A 23,475-nucleotide genomic window follows, 5' to 3' on the forward strand; every position below is an offset into this window, starting at 1 on the left:
GAGACTTAACATCTTACGTCTCAAGGTGACGCAATTGTAGTGCCGCTCAGAATTTTTGGGTTTTTCAATAATCCTGAGCGTATGATCGTACATTGTAATGGGCAGGGCGTATCAATTGCTATCAGCTGACGCCTTGCTCGTCAAAAAAAATACTCATTTTCCTCATGAATGTACTCCTGAACAGTAAAAGTAAGTGATAAACCAGTTTTCTTTGGTAATTCTTAAATAATTGCATATCTACTTATAAATACTAAAATTTTAATCCGGGGTATTTATTCTTAAGTTAGTCGACCCAACAATTTCATTCCAATAAATTGGTCGGTAGCGACGAATGTGTTTGAGACGCGCAGGAGTTGATGCTCCACTGGCGACCCGCCTTTCTCGCCGGCGCCGGACGATATAACCTCGAAGTAGTTTGACCGTGTAGAAATAAATAAATTCCAACACAGACACGAAGCTGAATCCTGTGACGAAACCGCACGTTGATCCGATGTTACCTGTAAAAGTGACAGCGAATTGTATTTGAATCTAGTTTAAAGAATTGTAATGGACTATTAACTATGTGACTTTTACCAGTGGGAGGCTCCTTTGCACAGGATGCCGGCTAGATTATGGATACCACAATGACGCCTATTTCTGCCGTGAAGCAGTAATGTGCAAGCATTTTTGTGTTTCGATCTGAAGGGAGATAGTAAAATTACTGGGCAAATGAGAATTAACATCTTATGTCTCAAATAGACGAGCGCTGTTGTGGTGCAGATCAGATGGGATTTTCAAGAATCCCGAGCGGCACTACATTACACTAACCATTAGACGAACGTCCTACTCGTCTCGTCCCTTATTGTCATAAGAACAAAAAGGAGTAGGTAGGTACGGACATACGCAGCGTTGCATCGTAATACAGTGCACTGTTTTTTTTAATGTCGGCCGTCAATGGATCAATCACAACCAAATGGCCCCAGGAGTCCACTTCATGACAGGTGATCACTACCACTTCTGAAATATTTGCCGGTTTAATGGACGAAAAAAAGTTAATGAACCAGAGACAATGAGAGCTTGTGGGGAGACAGGGGACAGAAGAGGACAGGTTATGTTCAGAAATCGCTCTAATGATTTGTATCAAGTTTTGTCTTCTCATATCAACAAGAAATTCAAATAGGTAACACAAAAACGATAGTGTCTTTAAGTCGAAGGTAACTAGATCACTAGCTGAGAGCTACGTATAGCTAACATACTAGCTAAGAGCTATGTATAACTCTAGCTTATTAGCTAAGAGCTACGTATAACTAGATTACCAGCTGAGAGCTACGTATAGCCTAACATGCTAGCTAAGAGCTACGTATAACTAGATTACCAGCTGAGAGCTACGTATAGCCTAACATGCTAGCTAAGAGCTACGTATAACTAGGTTACCAGCTGAGAGCTACGTATAACTAGATTACTAGCTCAGAGATACGTATAGCTAACATACAAGCTAAGAGCTATACTTAACTAGATTACTAGCTAAGAGCTACGTATTTGGCAGTGCTACTAAGAGACTGGTTGTGCAACCGCAGCGTTGCTGACTTTCCACCCATCTTGCATAGATGTCCCTTAATTTAAAGCCCATTTAACAATTATTGATTACAAATTTATTTGTAGACTTACTTATTAAATCAAACCATTTCATAATAACATTCTGCCCGTAGCAATCCGCCACCTCTCTGCCGTATTTGACGTGCACAATAGATGTTCCGGTAAAGTTTGCTCCTTGTCTGAAAGGCAGTAAACAATGTTTAATAACAAAAGACTGACGCAAGAGGCCCACTGACCTGTATAAATACCTCTAGGCAGGCTGTTCCATAATATTATGTTTGACAGCAAATTTTTGTGCCTATTTGAAGCGCCGCTCCAGAGAACTAATTTTGACGTATAATACAAAATGGCTGCGAAGGAGTGTACAATACTCTGAAGTATTTTTGCATTTTGAATTATTTTTGTTCATTTTCCGTGTTATTTATACTTCAAGAATCAACATAATAAAGTACACATTTTTATTTGTAAATAGTTTCCCGCCATCTATCGATGTTGGCTGAGGTTGTCAGCACTGGGTTTAGTACCGCTTCTCGCTACATGGCCAACAGCGCTTAAATGGCGAATATCAAACAGGCACAAAAGCACTTTAACAGCCGCCATTCCAGTGGTATAGGTAGTAGAGGTCAGTGCACAAGGCCGCAATCAAAAACCTCATTTTATTCACTTCATTTATATTTCGGTTACAAGCAGACGACGTAACTAAAAATAGGTACGATTGAAAATAATTAAATGTAGGTAGATAAGCAGAGAAGGTACCTACTTGACTAGAATTGGGAAATTATTTCAAGTAATTCAAAATTATAATGTCATTGATTATTATATGCCAGGTTTATTTTGTTTGGCATAGGAATTTAAACTGTACATGTGCCGCTGTCAAATTCCTTTTTTTCGGGAAGGCGTGTAAGTATTTTAGCGTCTAAAGGAAAATACAACCATGTAAAATATTAATGTTTTAAGCCATTGAATATTAAATAAACCTATAGGATACACTAGCTGACCAGACAGACGTTGTTCTGTACATAATAAATAAAATACCGTTTTTGATAAATTTGTAAATAATTTTTCATTGTAACATAATAATATGCTCCTTGTTGTTATAATGAAATTGTTTATTATAATAAATTAGTTATAATTGTTAGAAAATATGTCCATACAAAACAAATATGGGAAATAAAAATAATTATGGGTCCCAATTCGAAATAAAAACTATCCTATCTTTCAATTTGGACTAAACTGCACTCCATAAAGTAATCCCCATTAAAATCCGTTCATTAGGTTAGGAGTCCATCGAGGACAAACAACGTGACACGAAATTTATATATATTAAGATTAAGATTGATCTTGAGTTGTCAAATTTGGCGAGTAACAACACAAATAAGAGATTTTTGAAGCGTTTTTTCGCCAAGAGTCACCGTTTTTTATTATTTCTGTCATTAATTCTGATTTCTCATGAGCAGTTTTCAGTCTTTTAGCAGATTGTTACAAAAGTTACGATACCTTCGATAGCTGGTTTAGGATTAAAATGTACCTACTACTGATATAATTATGATTCTTTTACTTTTAAATATCTGTGATAAAATATTTTCAGTAATTAGACGTATACGGTAAAACCAAGTTGGTTGCTGTGTTTTCATTTTTAATGTTATTCTAATAATATTACTTTGTCTACAGTATGACGATTGGCGACGAAGTATAATCCGATTAAGTTTTGAAATCGAACATTTGCTTGAAACGTAGTGAATTTCGGCTATCTCCGTTTTATACACGATTATAGCTGTCATCTGTTTACTATCAATCACTGCACGTTTCATATAATCGAGTGAATCGCTTTTTTCTTAGAGAGTTTAGCTAGGCTGATGTGCCTATTGAACGTAACCCTAACAACCAAATCAACAACGACTACCAGCTATCAACAGATACAGATTTGGTTATCATGTGAAACTATATAAGTATTAAAGCTAAGATAATGGCTGATTTAATAAGACCTGATTGTAAAACGACCGATTTCGAAGTGTACGGTAAAGTGCAGGGTGTTTACTTTCGGAAGCACACTCAAAAGAAAGCATCGGAACTCGGTTTGAAAGGGTGGGTGATGAACACCCCTCAAGGAACTGTGGTTGGTCAGATGCAAGGGCCCCAAAGAGCTGTCGATGATATGAAAATCTGGTTGCAACAAGTTGGGAGTCCAAAATCGAAAATTGCTAGAGCTACATTCAGGAACGAAGGTACCGTAAACAGCTGCGCTTTTAGGACCTTTGAGATAAGAAGATAAATACTGACAGTTTTCAGTTCACCATCGGACTGGCCGACAATGATTTTGCCCCATTTTTAATCCATTAAATTATTCTTTTAAATAACTTTGTTTTCATGTTTCTCTGGGAAAAAATGACTATCTAAGTATAATTTGACGAAGACACCACCCATAACAGTGAACACGTTCTACGATGGACCCTGCTCACCGCAGTCCTACCTTGGGATAAATGGCACATCTCATTACATCGACACACACCTTCGAACCGGTCATATCAGTACAAATGCACCATTTCGCTGCAGAATTATCTAGTTGTTGTGGCAGTACCACCCATCTGTCAACCTCATTACCCAGTAGGCTTCTAACAACCTCCTTGCGCGGTGTTTCCAGGACGACAAGATAGGGTTGTCGTGGTTCTGCTTATGACTTCTTTGGTGATGCAAGAGTTTGTGCGGTCAGTGCAGTCAACCGCGGTTACATAGCGCTGGATATTGATTTCTTATTGGTCATATCAGGTCAGGCCAGGTCTGTGAACTTATATAAAATCTATTTTCCTACTGAAGCGATTTGGTCCACCAATTGGGACAAACACAATACATACATAAAGACAACATAATTCACAGTAAATACAGTGTCTTCCTTATAAACGGTGACCAAAGGGTGAACAAAGATTAGGCATCTTATCACTTATCAGGTTAATTTATGACCTCCCGGAGGACCGACAGAAAGTCTACTCTTAGTAACTGAATCACTTACAACCAGTCCAATCTATCCTCATCAGGGACGGCATTCAAGTAGTCCGGGTAAATTTGAACGTTCGTGAAGTCGTAGCTGTATGCAGTCTTCGAACAGGTTGGATAGCACATAGGGCAGTGGATACCTCCTGAAACCATTTCCAGCTCCAGTTCTGACGGAACAGCCTCGATGTCTGGACGAAGTGATGTGGATTGCGCTGTAAAATAAAAATTATATTTTTGAAGTGGAAATTTCTCTAGGCACGTTGAGCACATTTTTATCAATTTATTGAAACTCGCTTCGCATGGGCACGCTTCTCGCGAACTATACGTACATAGATATACCTCCTTATTAGTATTTCTATGCAAAATAATTGCAATAATTGTGTACCTGCAAACAAATTTGTATTTGATCATAACATGATAGTACTTTCTACTGATAAATAAAACAATTCATACGAAATTATTAATGAATAAATCTTAAATTGGTCATTCACACTTCGCTACAACCAAAAATAATAATTATCTAGTAGCTCATCTGTCGACGATACAATGAACAAGTTACTTTGTTTTCTCTTCTATTGGCAGTCCTCAAAGACTGGCCTTGGCCGTGTGACCGTGCCCTCCTATTCCAAAAAGAAAACACAGAAACTCATCGTCTCATCGTTCAGCACTTCTTTGATAACGCTATGACAATAAGGGACGAGACGTTCAGGACGTTTAGCTGATGGTAATTGATACACCCTGCCCATTACAATGCAGTGCCGCTCAGGATTCTTGAAAATCCCTAAAATATAAATGTTAGTCTCGTTTGCCCAGTAATGTCACTAGCTACAGCTCCCTCAGACCGAAACACAATAATGTTTACACATTACTAATTCACGGCCGAAATAGGCGCTGTTGTGGCACCCATAATCTAGCCGGTATCCTGTGCAAAGGAGACTCCCACTGGTAAAGACACTTGACACTTGGGAACTGTAATTTTATATTATCAGGTACCTCACAAAGGTTCCATCTATTCTATTCTCGCGCGGATTATAACATCTAGTATAACTTATTACCTTGAAATCTTCGTAAGCATGGGAGGTCCCGCATGTCGCATGTTGTACTATTCAACATTTTTGGCATGTTGAATGGAGTGCAATTGCATTTATCCATCAAGAAGGACATTCGACACTTGAGTAAACAGTCGCTGTGTGTGTAGAAAGGCAAATAAGGTGATTCATCGTAAAACAAACATTGGCGAAGTTTGACAGCTACGTGTTCGATATCGCGTGAAGCCTCTGTAAAACTGGCCGACACCAATACAGTCATCTAGAAGAAAATTTTCATACAGTTATGATTAAGGTTACACCCCATAAGAGCCACCCAGTCACCCGGCATCATACTTGCGCCAGTTCGTAGTTCGTCGTCTACCCATTGCGGCAAGCGAGTCGTCGGGTTAGGCCGGTCCTACATTGGGAGCGGAACTTATCCCGACCAGACGGTCTGGGCGGGTCTGGTCGGGATTGAACAAAACAAACATTGACACGCCGTGTCCCCTCCTACACTGGAGCCAGTGCTCGCTCCAGGGAGGGGGAACAAGTGTGAACTGGTCTGACAACAACCAAACAGGTTTGTTTTTCGTCTAGTCCAGACTACAGTTACTACTACCTTTCTTCGTCAAGAGTTCACACAGTACTGACTCTGGATTCTGACTGGTTCGTCCGCTCCTGTCTAGCTGCAGTGTAGGAGCGCCGAGTCTGGACTGGTCTGGCTGGGACGGGCCTGCTGGCCAGACCGACTCCGCTTCCAATGTAGGACCGGCCTAATGCACGGCGCTGGCGATGCTTAATAGCAAAACTAGCATGCGAGCGACTTGCTGTAATTAAGTGTTCCGCCCTCCGGCCGCTGTGGTCATCTTGCGTTTACGGAGTTGTGATAGCAAGCGCATATCCATACAACTTCAAATAAAGAATAGCATTCGCAGCATTCGTGCGAGTCAGAAGCTGGGTTGATCTAATGAGGTATGACCCTTAATATATTCTATCATATTTTTGTGTACTAAATGCGCGTAGTTACTATACTTTTTCCTAGAAACCCTCTTTGAAATATATCTAAAAATTACTTAACAAATCGTAAGCTTCCACAAAATGTCCGTATAATAAAATCACACATCCTTCAAGATCGAGGCAAGATCCCGTTATGTAATGCGTTAACTTGATAAGGAGCAAAATAATTATTGTTATTACAAAAAATGAATGCTAGCTGACAGTCTGACAAATTACAGAGGTTCTTAAGGTTCGTTAAGATTAACAAAAATAACAGTTAAGTACCTGCACTGTAGATCCTTCTTTTAGATCTTCCATTTGATCTGGCTAAGTAAGATCTCTCAAACCATACATATATAATTTTACAACACAATTAGTTACTAAGAATTATTAAGGTACAATACTATTTGACCGCGAGGCGGGAACCACAGAGCATCATGATCGTCCCGCTCGCATGTTAGAGGCCCGGTATCAACCAAAGCGGAGAGGAGAGGTTTCCCACTGTCTTATCCCCACGCCTCGCACACCCAAAAGCGTTGCTATAAACACCTAGCAAATAACCTGACAGCTTCGTGGCTTATCTCCTCTCTCGTCTCTTCTCCTCTCCGCTTTGGTGGATACCGACCCTTAGCCCGGAATCTCTGCGCCGCGACTGCACCGCGATCGGTTCGGCCGCGCACGATAGTTTTTGTGCTCTGCCCTCTTACAATACGTGTAATGACACCTACCTTTTTAATGAAGTATGTTCCTTCGTTCCGTACCTATGTATACATACTGATTACACAAAATAAATTAAAAACGAAATTTATGAACGATGTGGGACTCCGCGATGCCTCGCGTTCTGTGCGAGCACTCTTACAACTGTGCCAACCGTTCGAGTGACGTATCGTTGATAACTCTTGTATGCTTTGTTCAACTCTAAGGTTGTTAAGAGTTCAAATTTTGTTTTTAAGTTTTATTTGAGTACTTAATCCTAGAAGTGAGGGTTATCACTTTAACAAACATAACAAATACATACTGATGTTTATTTTTAAATACCTGAACTCCAGGACTTATTATTTGCATAGCAAAGCTTCCGCTCGGTGCATCCGGAAAATCGTAGGCGTCAGAGAATTGCAACTGGAAATGAATTCATAAGATCATAATAAAATTCGTCAGTTTCTCCTAATAATAATAAAGTTACAAATGGCCGCCCAGGGTTTTGTATTCATATTTTTTTTCAGTTTGTGTATCTATAATTTAAATAAGATGATAGAGGATTACATTTGTGCGCGCATCACAGAATAACTACTATTATTGGATAGATTCCAATTAAGTCTTCTAAGTTTTATCCCTAGACACTTGCCCCCTTATTCATAATAGTCTGCTAACTTAAAGCATTGCTAATTCTCACTCTATCTTCTTCTATTGACCTAAGTCAGAATGAGAAAAAACACTCCTAAGCGGCTGTTTAAAGTTAGCGGACCATTATGAATAAGGGGGTTGGCCTTTATCTAAAAAAGATATTGCAATATCTTCATTTATAATAAAGTAATTAAAGTGTTAAGAAACAACGATTTTTATAAACTCTACTTGGTTATTCGCATGTCTTCATGTGCCATGTGTGTTGTTATTTCCACCAGAGCGGAGAGGAGATTATTAATAAAACTATAATCCTATATTAATAACTTCAGTTTAGTTTGCTTTGATTTCATTCATGATATAATCCTAATAATAATATAATAATAAAAAATATAGAAGTTTTGAATCAGATAATTAAATTTGTTGAATTAAATGTTTTAATAATAGGAAAAATTAAAGCAATTTCAACATCAAAAATAAATAACTGTAATTAAGAAAAAATGTAATGAAAATGGGATTCGAGGGAGAGATTTAGGGTCAAATCCACATTAAAATGGAGAACATTTTTCTCGGTCTATGATTGATTGTTTAGAAATTTTTATTGAAATTATTATAAGAATATTAAGAAATGATAAAGAAAATTATTGAGATTAAAAGAATAATAAATATTATTTATATTAAATGTATTAAACTTTTTGATTGGAAATCAAATATACTATTTATATTATATAAATAATTAATTTCCCCATCAATAGATAGTAATATATAGGAATAAACAAATAACATCAACAAAGTGTCAATGTCTGCTGCTTCAAATACGAAATGATGATTTCTAGAAAAATTTAAATTTAAATGTCCAATTAAACAAATAGAAAGGAAAATAGTCCCAATAATAACATGAAGTCCATGGAATCCTTATAGTAACGCTCGAATCGTGCGTTCACTTACTACATTCGATAGTCAATGCATTTGCATCATTATCAGCCGGAAGACGTCCACTGCTGGACAAAGGCCTATCTTGAAGACATCTTGCATATTTCTAGTTTATTCTCAGGTATAAATATATACCAAGTTTATTTGTAATGCCGCTAAAGTTTTCACCTCGCGCTTTATAGCCATGATACGAGAGGCCTCTCGTATCACCGCTCTTCGACAACACTTCCCTTATAGCCTCACCTAGTATCTGAATACTGGATCTTGAAATCTCGAGCGATTGCCAATTCCACGGTCATCTGGAGGGCAAAGCCAAATTGGCTTCGAAGAAACTAGGCGTCATAAATAGAGCACGGCAATCAATGACGTTCTATACATATGGACATATCATTCGCAGTCTGATAACGGCATGGCAAAAGTGTGCTTAATGACAATGTAAGCACACTTTTCTTCTTAGTCGTGTGTCAACTGTTATTTTATTTATATAAGATTGATATGCAAGAAGCGTAAGTAATTTAATAAAAACGAATATATTTTCTTTAAATATTGTTCAACTATTGACAAGTCCCCAGGCAAGAACCGCTTGCCAGAATGGGACAGATGAAAGCACACATCGAAAATATCAGTAGATGCACATGAAATAAAACGCATTCTGAAATCACTCAAAATAAATAAGGGCGCGGGCAGTGATGGAATACCGCCAGTGTTTCTTAAAAATTGTGCCGATACTTTAGCTTTACCTTTATCAATTATATTTCCCTCGTCTGTTAATCGTTACGGAGAGTTCCCTGCAAAATGGAAAGAGGCCCTCATTGTGCCAATATACAAAACTGGACAACGAAACCAGATCGTTAACTACAGACCTATATCAATCCTCAACTCGATGGCAAAAATTTTCGAGATTGTAATGCAGAAGCGTATTACACCTCTCGTACATAAATTTATACCACCAGAACAACATGGTTTCATGAAGAGGCGTTCTACTGTTACAAACTTGTCTGTGCTTGTTAATTACACTGTCGATAAAATGAGTAAAGGAAAACAGGTGGATGTTATCTATACGGATTTTGAAAAGGCTTCTGACCGCGTGGATCACATTATTCTGCAAAAAAAAATATATGCGCTTGGTATAAGAGGTGATTTACATAGATGGCTTTACTCCTACATAATAAACAGAAGACAGGCTGTAGTTCTGGGTAGTGCTAAAAGTGATTTTATATATGCGTTATCTGGAGTTCCACAGGGATCTATTTTAGGACCATTGCTGTATAACGCATACTTATTTGACATATTTACCTGTTTTAAACACGCACGTTTCTTGATGAATGCAGATGATAAAAAAATTTACTATGCCATTGATTCAACTGCAGACTGTCATCTAATACAAAAGGATTTGAATAATCTGGCAGTATATTACACCAAGAATCGCATATGTATAAATGGCAGCAAATGCCAAAAAATAACATTCACGAGGCAAAAATGTCCGATTAAATTTACGTACAAGATAGGTGACTCCTTAATAAAAGAAGTAAAGTCAGTTCGGGATATTGGTGTTACAATGGACTCTAAATTAACTATGTCTTAACACATTGAAATTATAACTAATGGAGCTCTTAAACGACTCGGATTTATCAAACGTACATGTAGTTCTTTTACAAATATAGCATGCATAAAAACTCTGTACTCAACATACGTAAGGAGTATCCTTGATTATGCATCATGTATTTGGTCACCTCACTATACAGTACATACTCGTATAAACAAAATTGAGTCTATACAGAAGAAGTTTGTCAGATTCTTGTGCTTCAAGGATTACTCTCATTTTGACACCTATGACGATGTCTGTGTACGCTTTAGAATGGAACCTCTGTTTATATGGCGGAAAAAAAGCGATTTACTGTTACTCCATGTGTTATGGAATAACCTTATAGACTGTTCGGAATTATTAGAATCTATATATCTAAGCGTACCGGACTACAGAACCCGTCACACTGCCTTGTTTCACGTCCCACAAGTAACTACAAATTATGCCCAGAACAATATTTTAAAACGTATAACATACTTATATAATACCGAGTACGCAGGTACTGACATTTTTGCGACGTCTAAGCAACGCTTTTTACACGAAATCTCAATACTTAAAACTCACGAAAATAAAATTGTATAACATAAACACGAAAACACTCAATCACCTACACCCTCACTCACCTACACTATACACACACCTCTTAATAATATTATTATTAACGTATGTAATAATATTACCATTAAATAACAGATGTATACCTATTAAATTTTGTAACTATTATTCTTAATCCTAAATTGGCATATTTGTAAAATTATTTGTAAGTCTATTGTAATGCTACATAAAGCTGTTGGATTATTAGTAAATAAATAATTAAATAAATAAAATACGTTGCTGCCTTTTGACCAATAATATTTTAAAAAACTGGAGTAAACGCAGAAATGTATAGACATAGCAGTCGAAGGTTATTATGGTGTCATTTGTGGCATGTGCCATATTTCGGCTATGATTTTGTATGAGGTGCATTGTCTATATGTATAAAACGTCATTGACGGCAATACTTCAAGCCAGCCCACATTCTAGCGCTCTACCAAGCGCAGAGGTCGATCCATTTGACCGCGTGGAACACAGAGCAGCACGAATTTACGGAAACCCAGTGCTCTCTGTACGGCTGGATCACTTGGCGTTGCGTAGAGGCGTCCGAAGAGCTGTTTCACCTGATTGCTGCCGCCAAAGCCTTCGCCCGACACGCCACACGTTAGGATATCATCCCCACCATCTGGATGTGTGGCGGGTGAAGGAGCATTCTTCCTTGTGTGGTGTTTCCGGGACTAAACGATGGGTACCTTCAATAAAGCACGTGTATACCTTCCTTTAAGGCCGACAACATTCCTATGATTCATATGGTGTTGCAAAAGAATGTGTGCGGTGGTGATCATTTAACACCAGGTTACGCTCGTTTGTCCTCCTTTTCCATAAAAAAGGCCTAATGAATAACCTGCGCGCCTTCCAATGGCATGTTATAGAAGAAGTCATCAGTGTCATCCAGTCTTATTAACACTCGCAGTCCTTGATCGAAGTCGTAGCTGGATTTGTTGCCATATTTGTACATGTCAGTACTGCGGGCACCGCCGTCACCGCTGCAACACGTGAACAAGAGATAAAGGTAAGGTCACACAAATAGTATTGCGTTAAGTTAACAATGATTACTTTCAACTAAAAATCAAAGTTGTAATTAAATATCTTGAGATTGTATTTGTTGGATGCAATTACTTATTGTGATAGTTATCACGTCCATCATGTTCACGAAGCATCCTTACACAAACAATGAGTTCAAGCTCTAAAGGTTGATGCATCCAATATACGATAATTTATATTTATGCATTTAATTCTTTATAACTATTCATAAAATATTTTATATTATTTAAACACGACTCATATATTGGATGCAGCTCCTTACAAACTAATTTTTTATGTATATTACTGCCATTATAAAATACTCTATTTGATTGAAAAGAGTGGCCGTTCTTCTCACGAACTCAACTTTTTACGAACATATGGTAAATTCAGTCATATATACAATAAGAAATATTTATAGTGACGGTTCAGAAGCACTTAGTTTAAGCCTATTATGTATGTCATGTATATGTCATTCTTCACAAAGTCAAACTCAAGTTTGACTTTGACTTTGTGAAGAATGACATTAGAATTCTTGTATGTTATACATACTAGCGCACGCTCAGCAGACATCATAGTCCATTGAAATGTTACATTTTTTAGGCCTTACCTTGCGTTTTTTAGAGGACTCAATTTTATTTTTTTTGGTGTGTAGGGGGGTCAGTGTAAAGCTAAAAACAAGTTTGTGGGGTCGCAACCCAATGTCCCACGGCCGCCATCTTGAAAATAGGGGTTGAAATGGTTTTTACGATATATCTCTGAAACTATTTATTTGATAAAAAAAATTGTTAACATTTTTTGTTGCGAATTAAATTCTCTACAACTTTGGTCTGGTAACTTACTGTCGTAGAACTGTAAATAAAAAAGTTATAAGCGAAAATCTTCAGAAATTCGAGAAAAAAAATAATTTTTTTTGATGTAACTTTTTTTTTATCATTTTATGAAAAAATTATATCTGAACATTTTTGTATATCGTTTTTTGATCATTGTCGCGTAGATTAGACGGATTGAATTTTAATGAAACACAAATTTAGTTCGCACTACTTGGAGTATTTTATAATCTTCTACTTCTTAACCAAGTTCAAGTTTTTATTCGTAAATACACGTCATACATACTTAACATAGTTTGTTGCATCACATTACATATTATATTGTAATTGAAATGATTTGTAAAACAATGAAAATGCGAATCTTGATTTAAAAGAGTGGCAATGAGTTTCTTGCTACTTCTTCTCATTAGCTCAACTCTTTACGAAGTAGCGGTAGATTCAATAAGAAAACTTAACATAAGTGTCATTTCCTTGACCTACATGGATAAAGTGATTTTTGATTTCATTTGATACAACATAACAATGGGGCCGACAAAATTTAGTCCAATTCAACCCCAGGAAGACACAAGTTTGTGCATTCACCACTAAAAAGTCTCCCTTTGTCGTATCCCCTCGATTCGAGATCACTCCTCTAACTGCCACAGCTTGAATTGGCATACTTGGCGTCGATATATCGAACGACGTTCAGTTCCGTGGTCACTTGGAAGAGAAGGCCAAACTGGCCTCTAAAAAGCTTGGTGTACTCAGTAATGCGAGACAGTACTTCACTGAAAGCAACCGCCTGCAACTTTATAAGGCGCAAATTTGGCCTCACATGGAGTACTGTTCCTCCCCAGTTTCTTCCATCTGACCGCATACAACGAAGAGCGGTTCGAATCATCGACGATCAAGTCATTTCCGATCGGCTTGATTCTTTGGCATTGCGTAGAGATGTGGGTTGTCTCTGCATCTTCTACCGCATTTATCACAGGGAGTGCTCAGAGGAGCTGTTCGGGTAGATACCAGCAGCCGAATTCCACCACCGGACATTACGTGCAAAATACCACCCGCATCACGTAGACGTCTGGCATACCACAACCGCGCGTTTTGTTAGAAATTTCTTGCCTCGCATAGCCATTTTGTGGATTTACCAACTGCGGTTTTCCCGAAAAAAGCATACTCTCGCCTTAAAGAGCGACATCGCATTTTCAGGCTATGTGGGACTGCATTTAGGCGAGTCGCGTGCCGCAGCTGGTACTGGCTGGTATCGCCCCTTTTTTTATACTGATGTATGTGAGCTCGGTCTTACAAACCTATCTGTAGTGTTAGGAGGCTTGGTATTGATAATAATATGTTTAATGACACGAAGAAATGTCTTATGCATTGGTCTGAAGGTATACCAGCTAGTATGCGAACGGCTCGCCTTTGTAGGCGACAAACTCGTTCATAGTCCGCGGCGCGTCTCTAGAATTCGATTCCATATTATAACTACGACTGAAAGGTTGCAAAGTAACAGTCATGTAGCGCTTTCTATGACAATATTGAAGATAATCTACATTATTTTGTTTTTATTAGGAAAAAAAATATGTTTCGCCTTAACTTAAGCTATGCTCTCACGTCCCACACGCCATAAATATATAATTACATATAATGTAATTGATATAATTGCAGTTCATATAAATTTATTTTTAATTTATTTGTCACAAATCACTTTTTTGTATATAATAATCAAGCTTGTTTATCTAGTAACCCGTAATTAAAAACCGCAAAATGATACCTCGGCAAATGTAAACACAAGTGGCCATAGCATTTCAAGTGGCCGCGCCGGGTTTGGGGCTAAAACAGCTGAGCCAAAGGCCACCCGCCTTTGCGGGCGCTCGTGCGAAACAGCTACGTGCTAATCTACCAGATAGATTTTTCAATGTGGTGATCCCAAGACCAAGGAAGAACGCTGCTTTTACCGTTAATAATCGAAAACCATTGATAGTTACATCCAACTGACGCCGAGTCCTACCAGAGAGATCGAAACATAGGAATTTGGTCTTTGTTAGATTTAAAACCAGACTGTTTCCGCAGAACCATTCAGCCAATTGATTTATTACCGAGGTGAGCTTTTTTTCGAGAGCGTCTATTGCCAGCGCCGTTATTACAGCAAACACATCATCAGCGTCCACATCGGCGTGCTCTACTATTCTCGATGAGTCGTTCAGCAGAATAGAGAAGGCGAGAATAGACAATGAGGAGCCCCGAGGCACTACTATAGTAGTATAGAGCCCGTCTGACTTTATTTCACTCCCTAGCGATATTGAACTCTTTTGAGCTCATTAAATCTACGATAAGTTTTAACGTTCGGTGATCGATACCGTAGTTCTAAAGTAATTAATAAATTGATACTCACTCCTCGAATGTATCTGACTGTCGAAGGTAGTTGAACGTACAGCAGTAACCGCTCATTGTTAAGCGGAAATCAAATAACTCTGAACAGTTTTTGAGCTCATCATTCCACGCACATATTAATAGAAGATCGTCACATCTTGGGGTCAGCTGAAAATGACACGCGGTTATATTTTAAGCAAAGTCTATATTCTTGCGCAACTAAATAGTCAAACAAAAACAAATAAATTCTAATATTATTTATTAATTATGTCAACCGACTGAAGAATGAGGGCAGCGCAGGACTGATTGTCATGGCGATCTTTGGGGGAGGCCTTTGTCCAGCAGTGGACGTCTTCCAGCTGATGATGATGATGATGATGAAGTCAACTGCCAGTGGAACGACGGCCAAGTGCTCATACATAGATAAAATCACGCCTCTTTCCCGTAGGGGTAGGCAGAGACCACTTCTTTCCACTTGCTACGATCCTTACATACTTGTTTCGCTTCGTCCACTTTCATTATTCCTTTCATACATGCTCTCCGGTTTAGGGTACTCTTGACCTGGCCTTTTTTCAAGACGTCCCTGATTTGATCTTGAAACGTCCGCCTAGGTTCCGTTCCAACACTTTCATTCACACTGGCCTTATACACTTTCTTCGTCAATCGTTCTTCATTCATTCTCTCGACATGTCCAAACCATCTCAGCATACCTTTCTCAATTTTTGTCACAACATCTTCTTTCAGACCACATCGTTTGAGTACTCAGGCCAAGTGCTCAGTACTTAGAAAATATAACAATAATAATATTATGTCGTTTTTTAATAGTTTTGTTAAGGAAACTAGATAGAGCGCTGTAACAAATTGTAAATATTGATTTGCCATGTTGCTTTATTTTATATTTTGTTAGAGCCCTACATTCTTGCGCGTCAGTCAACACTTTGGCTCACCTCTGGTATGTATAAATACCACTGAACAGGCTGTTCCATATGTTTGACAGCATTTTTTTATGCCCATTTGAAGCGCCACTCGCGAGCGTCCAGAGAACTAATTTTGACATATAATACAAATGGCTGCGAAGGATCGTACAATATTCTGAAGTATTTTTGCATTTTTAATTAATTTCGTTCGTTTTCCGTGTTATTTTTAATTCAAGAATCAACGTAATAAAGCGCACTTTTTTTTTTGTAAATACTTTACCACCGTCTATCGATGTTAGCTGAGTTTGTCATCACTAGTTTTAGTACCGCAGACTCTCACTACATGTACATAACCAACAGCGCCAAAATGGCGAATATCAATCAGGCTCAAAAGCATTTTGACAGCCGCCAGTCAATTGGTATATAGTAGAGGTTGGTGGGCTAAATGTCATGTTGTAGTTGTTTAGCCCGCTGCAGCTGGCAGCATAGATAATACAGTATATACCAGCTGGCAGACAACGGTTATCGTTCAGGGAGGCAACCACAATGAACGACACATATAAGTGTCAAAGTATAATACATTTGACGATTTACTTCGGAAAGGTTAAGCAAATCTAAACTTCTCTTCTACTGGTAATAGTTAACTAAGTGTGAAATGTGTCCGAATTTTATAAATTGTGCATCTGCTCGCCTCATTTGGGCGTTATCAATATGTCTGCATATTTTAATTACTTTACTTTTGCATTAATTAAGAAATATAATGTGGTTTTAGGCCTGATATCCACCAATGCGGAGAGGAGAGGAGATGTTTTTTGATAATCAATTTAGATTTCGTTTTTTCCACAACTTCTCTCCGCTTAGCTTCCGAAATGGATCAAGCGGAGAAGAGAGGAGGTGTCACATTTGTCTTTAGAATTTAGTGCCGCGTCTTTTCCCCACTTCTTTCTCCCCGCGCCTGGCACACCCGACAGCGTTGTTATAAACATAGCTTACTTCTCCTCTCTGCTCTGGTGGAAATAACCTGACTTATCTCCTCTCGTCTTCTCTCCTCTCCGCTTTGGTGGATACCGATCCTAAAGGTACTTCCAGATGCTTGTAACGTGAACACATCAACATCTTTCAAAGCTCAGAGAGGTAAGGCGTGACGTAAAAAAATATATATATGCTAGCTGACCCTACAGACGTTGTTCTGTACATAATAAATAAAATACTGTTTTTTATGAATTTGTCAATGATATTTCATCACATCAAGAGTTCTTTCGTAAAATGTCCTCCCTGTTGTTATACTGAAATTGTTTCATAGCAGAACTGTCAAACCGTGCGTCAATAAATTCTCTCATAGAAAATATGTCCATACAAAACAAATATTGGAAATAAAAATGATTGTGGGTCCTAAATCGAAATAAAAAGTATCCTATCTCTCAAGTTGGACTAAACAGCACTCTATGAAGTTATCCCCATTATAATCCGTTGATTAGTTAAGGAGTCCATCGCGGACAAACAACGTGTCACGTAATTTACATATATTAAGATATTGCAAATCACAGGGTGGACCAAAAGTTCGTTGACATTTGAATCGGTTGCCGCGTCTAGCAGCGGCGGCGGAGGGGGGTGCAAGGGTTACGCATTGCAAGAGCGGCCAATGAGAATTTAGTACCATGGCGTCGTTTAGCGGTAGTCAACGTGCATTTTGTGTACGCGAGTACTATCGAAACAACGATTCTGCGACCTTAGCTCAACGAAAGTTTTGCAATCATTACAAGATACGACACAAAAATCAAGCTCCATCAGGTGTGTTAATTAAAAAATGGGTGCGCAAGTTTGAGAAAACGGGTTCAACAATGGATTTACGTCGATCTGGCCGACCTAGAACGTCGAGGGACCCCGAAAACGTGGAGCGAGTAAAATCGTCTGTTCGTGACCAACCTGTAATATCAACTCGAAAGCGGTCTGCTGTCCTTAACGTGCCAAGATAATGATGTATTAAACCGCATTCTCAAGAAAGATTTAAGTCTACATTCCTATAAAATCCAAATGGTGCAGGAATTAAGGCCTCAGGACCATGCCACTAGGTTGCAGTTTGCGAACGAAATGGTAGAGCGATTCACCAGTTTTACAAACATTTTTTTCTCAACAAGGCACACTTCCACCTAAATGGGCATGTTAATAGACAAAATTGTCGTTATTGGAGTGACACTATGTCATGGTTATCAAAAACCCCTGCATTCCAGCCAACCAACCCAGTAATTCTTGACGAATTAAAGGATCGTATTCGCACAGAAATCCAAAACATCTCAACAGAAACATGTAAAGCTGTCATCGAAAATTTCCGCTCTAGATTACAGCAATGCCAAAATAATGAAGGATTGCATATGGATGATGTGATTTTTAAAAAAATAAATTCCCCTTTTGTTTACTATCGAAAACAATAAACAATTTTGATCTGCTGTAATTAGTTTTTTTTAATCATCATTCCAATTATAAACGGACTTTTGGTCCACCCTGTAGTACAATATATTACATTTCTCAAAAGTTCCTTGACATCATATTTTCCGAGCGCTCTGTGCAGCTCCATCGCCTGGCTGTCATTGTTCTTGGTGGACGGCATATTGTATAACAACCCAAGACCAGACAGAAGAGAAACCATTTGCTCCATGTTGTATATTTTATTTCTTCTTTCCTTTAACCTAACAAACAGAACATTAGTTAGAGTTGTAATATTGGGGCAGGATATGGCGAAGCGTTGCCGCTCTCTAGGGTGAGAGAACCTCTGATGTGAGTTTGAAGGCTTGTACTAACAAGTGCAGCAGTAGAGATATCTTAGTAAAAAATTTAATTGTATCGTTACCCTGGAAGTTAGAAATTCGAATGACCTTAAAATAATGAGTTTAAGTTAGTAAAAATAGATTATGAGTACGAGTTCGAACGAATCACTTTATGACACAACTTGGTGCGGGTGACAAATTTGTAAAAGGTTGCAAATGTGTGCGTAACCACAGACATCTCTTCACGTCAGCTTTTGAGGTGAATACTAGAGTAAAAAGACAGCCGTATAGACTGGTTTAAAAACATTGTCCTAAAACAACACTTTTTCTTAAAATAGCCATAACTTCAAATTATTATCATAACAAAAAATTCGTCACCCAGAGATTATGTTCGGCTGCCCGTGTTATATAGAATCCCTCCGGGAACACCCTGTGACTCACCGTCAGAAGATGCAGATACGGCACGTCTTTTTTTATGACAATAAAAAAAAAGGGACGAGACGAGCAGAACGTAAACCTGATGGTAATTGATACGCCCTGCCCATTACAATACAGTGCCGCTCAGGATTCTTGAAAAACCCAAAAACTCTGAACGGCACTACAATTGCGCTCGTCACCTTGAGACATAAGATGTTAAGTCTCATTGGTCCAGTAATTTCACTAGCTACGGCGCCCTTCAGACCGTAACACATTAATGCTTACACATAACTGCTTCACAGGTTAACTTAAATAATAATTAAAATGTAACTTTTACGCAAAAATCTTTATGTAAAAACAAAGTTAGAATTACACTCGTTTTAATCATTTAGAAAGTGTTTTATTTAATTGTGTAACACTCGCGTTTATCAAAGATAACACTAATCCCTTAAATGACAATGAAGTTTTCCGAGCAATGTTCATTTAATTCAGTGAATGTGAACTGTCTTGTCTAGAAATATTCACTTCGTGAGTGGTAATAAAATTTAATTTGTGCAATGTCCGTATAACGAAATTCTTAAGTGCAAATTTAAATATTTCGCCACACTATAATTGGCTACTCACAATTGATTTGCGAGATCGTGAACGGCTCGCTTACTAATTCTGTTGTTAGTACAGATTCCGACGGCTGGAAATATTATCTTGCTCACGGACACACCTTCCGGGATCTGGGTCGTGACGAGCGGTGCCTGGTAGTACCTAAGGAATGTCATCCACACCAGAGACACTGAGCATATCAGAGCTCCTATCATTGTACAAATCCATATTCCCCTGTAATTAATAATATAATATATATAATAATAAATCTACAGAGGTTGGGGAAAAAGGGAGTTGACGATAAAAAAAAGGCATAAAAAGGCATTTATTGTCTCAAAATTGATTCCCTTAGAATTCTTTTTGCTGTCATTTCTAATAGCTACTAGATACTACTACCGCTTCGGAAACAAATGGCGCAGCATTCTTTTTTTGCGCTCTTTTCAATAAAAATATACAATATTGTACAATCATTTCTATCGCTATAAAATAATCACAATCTAGTCCGAGGCTGTCCGATCATTTAGATATTCAGCAGTGGAGTAAAAGGATTTACGACGGAGCCATTTTTTTATAAAACATTTAAACTTATTTGTAGATAATGCCTGAACAGTGGCTGGGACTTTATTATAGAAGTGTATACATTTACCCTTAAAGCTATTATGTATCCCATGAAGCCTACTAGAATTAGTTACAAGCAATCCCTTATTTCTAGTGTTATAATAATGAAAATCACTATTAAGAGCAAAAAGGTGGAGATTTTTGTGAACGTATATTAAATTTTCATAAATGTACTGAGAATGAACAGTCATAATATATTTTAGATAGCATCAGACCACCACATTGTAAAAAAAAAAACGCAGTGCAACACTCCGGAATAAAAAAAAACGAAACAGTACACATTTCACCACTTTGGAAGTGTATCTCGCGCAAACTGTTCAGCTTCATGTTAGAAACCTCAATATCATTTTTGAAATGAAATGAAATTTTATTTGCAAGAAACATTGTACTTAAGATGTTAACATAATATTATTGATAATCCAATATGTTTCGTCAATTGACATGCACAATCTATCTATATATATAAAAATGAATTGCTGTTCGTTAGTCTCGCTAAAACTCGAGAACGGCTGGACCGATTTGGCAAATTTTGGTCTTGAATTATTTGTGGAAGTCCAGGGAAGGTTTAAAAGGTGAATAAATGGGAAAATGCTGCTAAATTAAATAAAAACAACAAATTTGTTTTTCCTTTGATGTGTCCCCCTTTGTCGTTCAGAAATCAAATTGAAAGAACAGTTTAAAATGAATAACTAATTAGAATCCTGATATCTTTCTAACTTTCTCAGGAAGTAAAAACAAACTTTAATATTAATTATTGATTTTTTCTAATTACTTTATATGGAAATACAACGTTTGCTGGGTCAGCTAGTATGTTATAAAATTGTCTAAGTACCAACACACTACTGTTATACTTTTGAAGTCCATATCCATAGATATCCCACACGTATGGGTTTGATGAAAAAAAAAAGTTTGAGTTTCAGTAAAAGTTTCAAAGTATGGGGAACCACCAAAATTTGTTGTTTTTTTTTCCATTTTTGTGTGAAAATTTTAATGTAGTTCACAGAATACATCTACTTACCAAGTTTAAGCATTATAGTTCTTATAGTTTCGGAAAAAAATGGCTGTGATATACGGACGGACAGACATGACGGCTAATCGGCTATCGGCTACGGAACCTTAGAATCAGTTGACAGTGCAAAAAATGAACGCATGGCCTGTAATGACGCATATCACGAGAGGAAGCTCACCAATGAAGTGTTCGAGTACAATATGGTCAAAAATGAGTTGAAAACAACATTCAATGCCACCAAGACTTACCTCTCTATGTACGGTGTTCTATTGTCCACTATATGTTTGAGGCCACATATCGACGATTCAGTGCAATATTCTTTGCTTATATTTTTCAAAACTTCCTTAAAAATTTCATCTTTAGCTTTTATTCGAAGTACATTACGGTATGAGTGTTTTGAATTATCCTTATACGAATCCATGCTGTGTCAAGTAAAGAATGTTTACCCAATGAAAATCAAATGCGTTTTTAAAATACGCCAAGGGTATACTTAAATAGCAGCTTTTAAATATTCTATTAACAGATAGTATCCGACCTCGGTTTGCCGGGGAACAAACATGATTGATCGACATACCAAGCTATTGATTAAATACTCATTTGTTTGTCGTGGTGTTGTATTAGCAATTTTGTTTCAGATATTGTTTATTTACCGACATGGAAAAGGAAGGCAGTAAGCTATGCTATTTTGTTTTTGTTTTTAATAAGTGTTTGTTCTTATAATGTAATAAATTAGAATTTGGATGGGAAAACTCTTATTAAATTTAGTTCGTATGATATATGGTCAGTGTTGTCCCCTTTGGCATTAACCAGACATCTGCAACTTTTGTTTAATACTAAATATTAGGTTCACAATGTCCCAGTCAACCCCAGCAGGAATTTGACGTCCTTTGTTCTATGTAAGTATTTGAAAAGTTGTTCCTTTGTCGAATTGGGCCAGAAAATCCTTCCAAGTCTTTCGCTGTTACTTCCAGGTATATTAAATTGGATTTTAAGTCGAGTGATTGAGCTGGCCAATCCAAAACTCGAATACAGTGGCGGCCGAAAAGCGAGCCATACTGGATATGAGCCGTGTCGTAATCAAATCTGAATTTGAAATTTTTTGGGGAAGAATAACAGGTTCTACTACCTCCTCGTGGCATTTTTGTGCACTCATGCTGCTTTGTATCCAAACGTGGTGGGTTCGTCCGCCATACGAGAGAAAAAGAAAGACGTCCGCCGATTCTTGCCCACGCCATGATTGTTCCGTCTTGGTATAAATGGACTTCTTGAGAGTTCTGTAGACAGCTAACTCCACCTGGAGTTCTCCAATCGCGTGTTCATAGTGAGTCCGGTTGAAATCCAGAACATCTACTCATCAGCAAGTGGAACCAATGAAGTCACAGCACTGGAACACATGTCGTATCAGCCTAATAGAACCGCACAAAGAAGTTAAAGGTACCTTTAAAACAATCACGTACACCATATTAAAAGACCGGCAACGCTTCTGTGTTTTTTCTTGTGCTGCAAGAGATTGTGGGAAGAGGTGATCACTTAACATCAGGTGACCTGGCCTGTACGCTCGTTTATCCTCCCCTTCTATGAAAAAAATTGTTAAATGTATAATTATTGTTATTCTAAAGCGACATTTTATGACCTAATTGAATAAATCTCATTTCTGGTGCCGAGGTGCCAGGAGAGGGAGGGCTTGTTGAGTACTAGTTTATTATTTGGTTCAGATTACAAGACAGGCTTTGATATGCCAGCAGATCTTTCCATTCAAGGAAGTGATGGCTGATCTGTGAGTCATGCTTGTGATTGGGCGACGCCTGCGATGTTGGCCGATACTTTCATGTCACCGCGAACTCTGTTTTGATTGGTATTATACTTTAACTTTATTAAATTATCGAATCATCTTTGTATGA

General features: G+C 37.8%; 2 protein-coding genes across 4 annotated transcripts; one reads left to right on the top strand and one right to left on the bottom strand.

Moving 5' to 3' along the window:
• Positions 1-256: 256 nt before the first annotated feature.
• On the bottom strand, positions 257-22,980 carry LOC126977387 (sodium channel protein Nach-like). Of its 3 annotated transcripts, XM_050826155.1 has the most exons (10): positions 22,869-22,980; positions 19,975-20,181; positions 18,690-18,855; positions 15,274-15,419; positions 11,888-12,029; positions 7,629-7,709; positions 5,622-5,874; positions 4,583-4,778; positions 1,648-1,754; positions 257-497 (listed from the first exon to the last, which is right to left on the bottom strand). In XM_050826155.1, exons 1-10 carry the CDS (start codon positions 22,919-22,921, stop codon positions 259-261), a joined length of 1,590 nt encoding a protein of 529 aa, XP_050682112.1. In that variant the 5' UTR covers positions 22,922-22,980; the 3' UTR covers positions 257-258. The 3 variants fall into 3 exon arrangements, with proteins under 3 accessions (XP_050682112.1, XP_050682113.1, XP_050682114.1); XM_050826156.1 differs by lacking the exons at positions 19,975-20,181; positions 22,869-22,980 and adding an exon at positions 19,724-19,863; XM_050826157.1 differs by lacking the exons at positions 19,975-20,181; positions 22,869-22,980 and having other exon boundaries at positions 18,690-18,936.
• LOC126977426 (acylphosphatase-1-like) lies at positions 3,460-3,926 on the top strand. The gene has a single exon (XM_050826228.1). It carries the CDS (start codon positions 3,542-3,544, stop codon positions 3,845-3,847), a length of 306 nt encoding a protein of 101 aa, XP_050682185.1. The 5' UTR covers positions 3,460-3,541; the 3' UTR covers positions 3,848-3,926.
• Positions 22,981-23,475: the final 495 nt, after the last annotated feature.

The sequence above is a fragment of the Leptidea sinapis genome, chromosome 45, assembly GCF_905404315.1.
Source record: "Leptidea sinapis chromosome 45, ilLepSina1.1, whole genome shotgun sequence".
Taxonomy (NCBI): Eukaryota; Metazoa; Arthropoda; class Insecta; order Lepidoptera; family Pieridae; genus Leptidea; species Leptidea sinapis.